At 58.7% G+C, this 8,062-nt stretch overlaps 1 protein-coding gene across 1 annotated transcript in view; it reads right to left on the bottom strand.

Annotated features, from left to right (window-relative positions):
* CTSH (cathepsin H) overlaps positions 1 to 6,515 on the bottom strand; it is an 18,849-nt gene extending 12,334 nt beyond the window's left edge. The window contains exons 1-7 of the mRNA XM_019503870.1: positions 6,208 to 6,515; positions 5,359 to 5,390; positions 4,761 to 4,866; positions 4,595 to 4,665; positions 3,805 to 3,909; positions 3,400 to 3,486; positions 2,524 to 2,579 (exon numbers count right to left, since the gene is read on the bottom strand). Coding sequence (XP_019359415.1) covers positions 2,524 to 2,579; positions 3,400 to 3,486; positions 3,805 to 3,909; positions 4,595 to 4,665; positions 4,761 to 4,866; positions 5,359 to 5,390; positions 6,208 to 6,451 — 701 coding nt within the window. The 5' untranslated portion in view covers positions 6,452 to 6,515. The remainder of the gene's footprint in view (positions 1 to 2,523; positions 2,580 to 3,399; positions 3,487 to 3,804; positions 3,910 to 4,594; positions 4,666 to 4,760; positions 4,867 to 5,358; positions 5,391 to 6,207) is intronic.
* Positions 6,516 to 8,062: the final 1,547 nt, after the last annotated feature.

Here is an 8,062-nt window from a genome sequence, read left to right as displayed (position 1 = left end):
CACGATCCGGGGACAACAGGGCAGACCCTACAATGAGAGACTGCGGGACCTAAACCTGTTCAGCCTTCACAAGAGAAGGCTGAGGGGGGACCTGGTGACTGTCTATAAACTCACGAGGGGGGACCAGAAGGGTTTGGGAGAGACCTTGTTTTCCCTAGCGCCCCCCCGGCATAACAAGGAATAACGGCCACAAGTTGTTGGAGAGGAGGTTTAGATTAGACATCCGTAAGAACTACTTCACAGTTAGGGCGGCTAGGATCTGGAACCAACTTCCAAGGGAAGTGGTGCTGGCTTCTATCCTGGGGGTCTTTAACAGGAGGCTTGATGCCTACCTGGCTGGAGTCATTTGAGCCCAGTTTTTTTCGCCTGCCCAGGCAGGGGGTCGCAGTTGAAGATCTACAAGGTCCCTTTGACCCAACTTCTACGATTCTATGATTCTCTGCTCTTGGGTGTCTTTAATCCTCATTAAATAAAATAGGTTTATAAAATTTAAGCTTGTTTATTTTGGAGCGTTGCATCAGTGTTTGCACACACTTGGCTTTCACATGAATTAAGCCCAGTCTCCAGCTGGTGCCTCAAGAGAGTGAGATGGTCCAGTGCTGCCCCCCCCGCCTGGGATCCCCCACCCCATACCCATGCCCGTGCTGCAGGGAGCTGGCAAGCTGCTCCCAAAGCTTTTAAGTCGAGGTTACACACACCCTTGTCCAGGCTGGTTGACAGGCAAGGTAGTGATGCACCTTGACACACTAACTAAGGCACATGGAGAGAGCACAAGCTTTCATGAAACCAAGTTCATGTCACTGGATGCTGTGAAAGGCTATGCAGAAAGCAAAGTGCAAGGAGGAGAGGGAAATCACAATATGAAAGATGGTTCAGACAGGGCTGGTCCTGCCTGGAGCAGGGGCTGGACGGATCCTCCTGTGGGGCCTGCCAGCCTGGCTCTACAATTCTAAGGGTTTTTTTAATTTAATTTTATTTCATTTTAATTTAATATACTTTTATTTTATTTTTGCAATTTTTACTTTGAGCAACAGCAGAAGGAATATAGGAGGTCCATGCATTTCTTTTTGTCCACTCTCAACCGCACCTTGTCGTGCATCCACAGATGCATCTCGAGCAGGTCCAAGGAGTTGATCCTCCCCCTCTATGCGGCACTGGTCAGGCCGCAGCTGGAGTACTGCGTCCAGTTCTGGGTGCCGCACTTCAGAAGGAATGTGGACAACATGGAGAGGGTCCAGAGGAGGCCACTCGCATGATCAGGGGGCAGCAGGGCAGGCCCTACGAGGAGCGGCGACGGGACCTGAACCTGTTCAGCCTCCACAAGAGAAGGCTGAGGGGGGATCTAGTGGCCTGTTATAAACTAGTCAGAGGGGACCAGCAGGCACTGGGGGAGTCCCTGTTCCCCCGAGCACGACCAGGAGTGACCAGGAATAACGGTCACAAGCTGGCAAAGGGGAGATTTAGGCTAGATATCAGGAGGCGCCACTTCACGGTCAGGGCAGCTAGGAGCTGGAACCAACTTCCAAGAGAAGTGGTGCTGGCTTCTACCGTGGGGGTCTTTAAGAGGAGGCTGGATGTACACCTTGCTGGGGTCGTTTGACCCCAGTACTCTTTCCTGCCATGGCAGGGGGTCAGACTCGACGATCTGCTCAGGTCCCTTCCATCCCGACCAACTATGAAACTCTGAGCCTGGCTGACAGATGGGCTCCAGCAGTGTGGTCACTGCCAAGACTTTGTTGCCTCTGCCCTGCTGGGTGTTAGGGGCCGTCAGCTTTGCCATCAGCAAATGTACTGCAAAGTGTCTCAACAAATGGAGATGCTCTTTCATCTGCAGGAAGGCAGGCGTGCTGGTGGGCAGGACTCAGCCTTGTTCCATTAGAAAGCTGCAAGTTTAATTTACACTGGGCGCATCTACGCAAGATGCTAACTGCAACAGCCTCATAACACTGTGTAGTAGCGTGCAGGGCAAAACCGTGCTAGTACGCTGCTGTGCAGTAGTATTAAGCTACCGTGCACTTAGCATCACTAAAAGCTGTGTGCTGGTCCTAACCCAAGCGAGCAGCCAGCTACTGTGCATTGATTTAGTTTGGTACTTGGTCGTGCAAGTACTAAACTTGACGGTGCATTAATGAACGTGTAGACATGCCCACTGTATGCGGTGGTAGGGCTTGGTAGGGCGTCAGAGTATCCACCGTTGTCAGCCAGACACTTGTTACAGAGCAATGCACGTGTGTGCACACCGGGCTTTCAGATCGCCTTGATTAGCTGGTTAAACTGCAGTCCAGGCAGCGGGTTCACGTGGGAGACACTATTGGGTGTTTCAGCACATGGTCAAATGTTCTGGACATTTTTCCCCCAAGGTACAAATATTTCACCCTCTCTAGCTCCCTCCTCCCTTGAGATAGGATCAACGTGGTGCAAACCCCAGAGAGGCTGTATCCCAGGTCCTCGGGATTTTTGGAGCCTGTGGAGGAAGAGCGTTACACTCTCTGCGTCCAGGAGCTGCCTGCTCACAGCACTTACCCGCTGCACCCGTGGTTGTTGAAGTTCTGGGCGCAGTCGACCAGCTGCTGCTCCGACTAGGGAAATACTTGGAGTCAGTGCATGTTCCCACCATCTCTCTGCCAGCCATTTTAAATACAACATTGAAGGCAGGCAACACAACACTGAAGCCCTCTGCTACCCAGACAGATGGTGTTTATCCTGTTTGACTAGGAATTGCCAGGTCTGAACTGGGGTCCTTTTTGCTCCCAGTAGCTTATATAAGGAACCCTGAAGCAGGCAATTGCAATTAATCCATCCCCAAGGGATATTCATCCCGTCCTCATGCCTCGATGCAGCACGACTGGTGCTTTTCAAAGCTCCCACTCATCTTTGCTCCGTGCTACAACAGCTCCAGATGCCCCAGGATGCCTCAGAAAGGCCTGGGCCCTGCCTGAACTCTGCTCCACTCTACTCATCACTAAACCAAAGCAGCATGAGAGCCCAAGAATGAATTGTAGCAGCCTGTTCTCCTTTGCCCCCCTTGGGCTGACTCGTCCTGCAGCAGTGAGTCCCACCAGTTCACAGTCTGCGGTGCAAGGATGAATCCGCTAGCTAACCCAAGCGAGCAGCTGAAGTGCAGCTGTTGCAATGACCCTTTCCCAGGCAAAAGGCCCTGCCTCAGCCTGGAGCAACAAGGCTCTTGGATATGACAAGGAAATGGGTTCCCCGCCACACTCCCAGCTGCCTTGCTGGCTCAGCATGGGCACAAGTGGGCCATAGCTGTGCGTATGCTAGCACATGCCCCAGACGATACAGGGGACTGGAGGCCCGGTCGAGGGCTCGAAGCAGGCTGCCCAGGGGCCCTAGCACCAGGCCGGGTCCCGGGAGCAGAGCGCAGGCCAGGGAAGCTCTTACCAGCATCAGGAGCTTTCCTGTCTTGATGGCGATTGCCGACTCGAGGCAGCCCGTGGTGGAGAAGGTCCAGCAGCTCCCACAGCCGCCCTGCATCGGAAACCAAGCAGCCGAGGGTTAACAGCCCCAAATGCACGGGGTGGGGGGACAAAGTGCCAGCTCTCCTTGGTGCTGGGGGGCAGCGCTGCTAGTGGGGACGTCGTTAGCTCTCGGGGACTTTCCCCCATTGCTTTTTACAGAGCATCCCCTTCCCTAACCAGTCCGCCTGGACATAACCCCTGGAGGGGTCCCCAAGGGCCTGCACGAGACCTCCCGTGTGCCGCCCAGGGGCCCCTGTCCAGCCAGCCCCTGGTCCCCACCTCCTCTGCGATCCCCTGGTCAGTCCCAGGATGGCCACCCCTTTCCTACCTGGTTTTTCACCGGGGTCACGTAGTTTCCTTTCTTCCTCCAGTCGATGGTGCTGGGGCAGGGTCCTGAGCTGCGCGGCAAGTTGCCCCGCGTGGCTGAGCAGTTCTGCAAGAATGGGGGGAACATCAAGCTGAGCCACGGCCTGCACTGCGCACAGCACCGGCCTGCGGGGAAACACCTTGAGCGTGCCACGGGGGTCACGTCCCAGCTTAGCTGGGGGGGCCGGGCTCCCAGAATCAGCACTGTGAGCAGGGCGAACAGAGAGCGTGTGCGAGGGTCCCGACCCTGGGCAGTGCTGAGCCCCCAGGGAGGTCCATGTTGGGGTGGGGTGCTCAGACCTGGGCACTGCACTGGGGCACAGCCTGGCAGATCCTTTTGAACTCCTTCCAATGAAGATGTTTCTGTTACGCTTCGATCTGAAGCCGAGGGCCCTAGCACGTTGGGAACGCTTCTAGTGCATTTGTCATGGGGGAAAAATGGGTGTTGTTTCACAGGCGACGATGCACCTCACCGCCTGCACCTCCCTTTGCAAAATCCTAGAGCCATCAGAAGGGGCAGCATGGATTGACTACCCCCAAACTCAACCCAGCTCACAGGTTTTCCTTTTGTTTTCCAAGGGATGCGCAGATCTGCAAGGGCAGGAGCCTGGCACTGCCTTTTGCTGCACGGACGCCCGAGACTATAAGCAGAGGCAGCCCCGAAAAAACCCCAGGTGTGTGCAAGGGGCCCCGGGACAGCATGCGCCAACGGCCCCGCGAAAGCCCTGTGCACGCAGGACAGGCCTGCCTACCTGCGGCTCGCTCCAGAGGAATCTCTTCTTAAACTCGGCAAACGTCAGGTCTGAGAACGCGTTTAGCCCCACTGGAAAAGACGAGGAAGGAGAAGGGGGGGTTACTCCCCGCACTGAGCTGAGCCTGCTGCAATGCGAGAGGAAGCGACCCCGCGCCCGGTCCTACTCTGGAAGGAGTGGTTGCCCGCGTTGTGCCGCTCCACCCGCCTCTTGTTGCTGGCGAAGATCCGGAGCCGGCTGTAGTACTCCTCGTCGCTGTACCACTTGCCGTGCTACGGGAGACACAGAGGGTGAGGGCGGCAGTGCAGGACGAGGCCCAGACTGCAATGCTGCGTGTGACCTGGAGTGCCACAAAGCGACACAAACCGTGGCTCAAGTTTTGAAGTTCAGGTTCAGCCCTTGGCAAGGCCAGGGCAGGGGCTGCCGTGGCACGAGGTGCTTTGCTGCTCTGACCGGAGGGTGCGGACTGGCCCACGCCTCCCCCCAGCAGGGACTGCCCTTGGGGGAACGAACGGGGGCCCGAAAACACGGCAGCTTTTGTCTGGAGCTGCGTGTGCTGCTGCAGCCAGGGATTAGCACTCGCCGCTGAGCGCCCCGACCAGCTTGGAAATCCCTCTCCAGGAAGTCCCTTGGCAGGCGAAGGGCTCCGCGGACCGAAACCAGGCTGCTTCTCTGCTTTGCAGAAGTGCGCCAGCGGCTTGAACATCTGCTGGCGGGTGGGAACCCGTGACGCTGTTTTGGTTTTAGAAGCGAAGTTGGCTTACCTGCAGCATCCAGGACCTAAACTGAACCTCCTCTGGAAGAGAGAGAGAGAGAGATGAAAGTACAGCGCTGGGCTCCTAGGGCAGGGGGGCTCCAGTCACGGGGGCAGCTGCTAGCCCTGGGGCAGCCACGCTCGATGCCTTTCATGCAGGCAGCCGCGCTGGAGCCACAGCCTCGCTGGAAAGCCCCACTCGCCACTGCCATCCGGGGTTTTCACAGCAAGGCCACAAGCCACCGTCACCACGGCCACAAGACATGCATGAGAACATGCCCCAGACATCAGGGGCCGTGGGGCACTGGGTCCCCTGCCCCCCTAGGCCCAGAGCATCACCTGCTCATGCAGCTGACAGCGGGGTTTGCTTGCCCTGCACGCTTGGTCCTCCCCTCCCTACAGCCTGGCACAGAGCTGGCCGCTGACTGGGGTCCCTCTGCCATCAGGCTGAAGCCCTTGCTTTGCTTTGCGATCAGCACAAACAAGGGCATGGTGCCAAAGGCGGGGGCCAGCGACGGACGGGAAGCAGAATCGAAAGCACTTGCCCGGTCCCCGGCTCCCTCTGGAGTACAGAAAGCAAGGACGGGGCACTGTGCATCCCTGCGACATCCAGGATCGGGGCCCTGCACAGTGAGACCGCTCTCTGCCAACCCCACGAGTCACCAAATGCAACCGACTTTTGCACCCCCGGGAGCACCCATGCTGGGGATCCATCTCCCAGCCCCCCATGCAGCACTGAGAGCCAGCAGACCGCCTGCCCGCCTCCCCTGGACCCTGGGATGCCCACGGTGCTGGGGGCCGCCTGGATTCGGGCAGCCTGGCGCGAACAGGCTGCACCCTGCAGCCCCCTTCCCTTTACCTTCAGCAGTGACGGCGTGGGAGCCAGAAGCAGCAGTGATGGAGACCACTGTGGCAGCAGCCAGCAGCCAGCACAGAGGCGGTCGCATCCTGGCCACGGCACGGACCAGCTCCCTCCAGCCCGGCTGCAAGGGCTTGGACGGGGTCTGGTCACGTGAGACGAGTGTGCAGGGAGGGCTGGCCGTGGCTGCGGCAGAGCGGGGATTGCCGGGCTGGAGGAGGAAGTGCCAAAAATGCACATGCATCAGAGCCAAGTCTCAGCCCTCGGGGTGGGGGAGGAGTGGGGCAAAGATCACCCTGGCCCAAGATGCAAGGAGGGCCGTGCAGCGGAGCGGGGCAGCCTGGGAAGGACTCAGGCAGCTGGCTAGGGCGCTGGGCCCCAATCCTGAGCCTGGGATCCTGGGCAGAGCCCGTACAGGAACAAGCTCCGCTCGAGTGTCAGGTGCAGACAGAGAGCAAAGTCCAACGCATTCGCAGGCAGCAAAGCCTCTCCCCAGGAGGAGGACTGTGCAGTTTGTGCTTCGCTGAGCATGCCGGGACTCTCCCGCCTTTGCACAGCTTCCCCTGGACACCCCCACGGCTCATGCGGTGCAGCGGAGGTCAAGGGTGCAGGGTCTTGCACTGCTGCAGCAAACCTGCCTTTGCAGCAAAGGGTTGCATCCTGCCCGGTATCGGCGCAGGTGCCCTGGGGCAGAGGCTGGGGCCAGGCTGGAAATGGGGCCGAAGGGCAGAGCCGGTCCCCCGAGCCGGGGCCTGGCAAATGGTGCTGGGCACCTTTGCTTGGCCTGTGTCATGCGCCTGGAGGCGGGCACGAGGTTCCCTGATGGTCCCCAGGCACGGAGGAAACCCGCTGGGCTGCACAGCGGGGGCGTTTTCTCCCCAGCCAGGTGGGCGGTGGGAAAGGGTCCAGATTCATTGCACCAAGGCGCTGTGCAAGGGGCTCTGCAGACCCCATGCTAATCCCGCTTTGGGAATACGGGGGGGAGCTCAGCCCCTGCCCCGTGAATCAAACCAGACCCTACACAGCAGCACATAGGAGCCATGAGACTGGGGTCCCGTTGGGCCTTTCCCGACAGCCTCCTTGAGTGAGTGCGTCTGGCTCTGGGTTGGGACGGACAGCATGGTCACCCCAGCGGTCAAGGGCATGTCCCCTTTTCTCCTCCAGCCCGAGTCACAAGATTGAGACGTCCCCTCGCTGCGGGCCAATAAGCGGCATTAATCCATGTAAGAGCCCTGGCTCAGCCCCGCGGCCAGGGTGCTCGAGAGGTTTATGGCTCGTTTGCTAAAACAATGCCGCGCTGTGTCCGGCGTGGAGGAGAACGCCGGCCTGGCCACTCGCTCCCCAGAAACTCACCGGCCACCATCGCCGTGGGCGCTCGGCCTGCTACGCCAAGCCCCCGGGTGACTTCACAGGACATTTGCTGAAGAGGGAAGGTCAGGGACTCGGCTATGGACAAAGCAGCAGCCAGAAAAGGCTGCTTGGACGTGCCGCTGGAGGAGTAAGCCATGCGCTTATCTCCGAGCCCCACGGGACCCTGCCGTCGCTCTCCTGCGCCTCTCTCCTCCTTGCTGATGCCATGTCTCCCTCTCTGTGAATTTGCTGCCTGGTCAGCTTCCCACTTGCCTGCCAGGCGGCTCCTTCAAGCGCTCCCAAACTTTTGAGGTTTTAGACCACATTTGACCTTGGGAAGAGCGAGCCAATCTAGCATGGGTGGAGACAGACAGGCAGCCACAGCCCAGCCGGCTCCATGATCCTCAACTGGGGTGTGCAGCACTCCTCCAGCTCCTTTCAAGGAGGGTAGGTGTGCAACTAGGAGGCACAGGATGAACCCAGAGAAGCCTTATGTGGGCATGGA

The sequence above is a fragment of the Gavialis gangeticus genome, unplaced genomic scaffold (assembly GCF_001723915.1).
Source record: "Gavialis gangeticus isolate Ggan-Ray unplaced genomic scaffold, GavGan_comp1, whole genome shotgun sequence".
Classification (NCBI taxonomy): domain Eukaryota; kingdom Metazoa; phylum Chordata; order Crocodylia; family Gavialidae; genus Gavialis; species Gavialis gangeticus.
The sequence above is the reverse complement of the archived record's forward strand: the minus strand, read 5'-3'. Positions and strand labels throughout refer to the sequence as shown.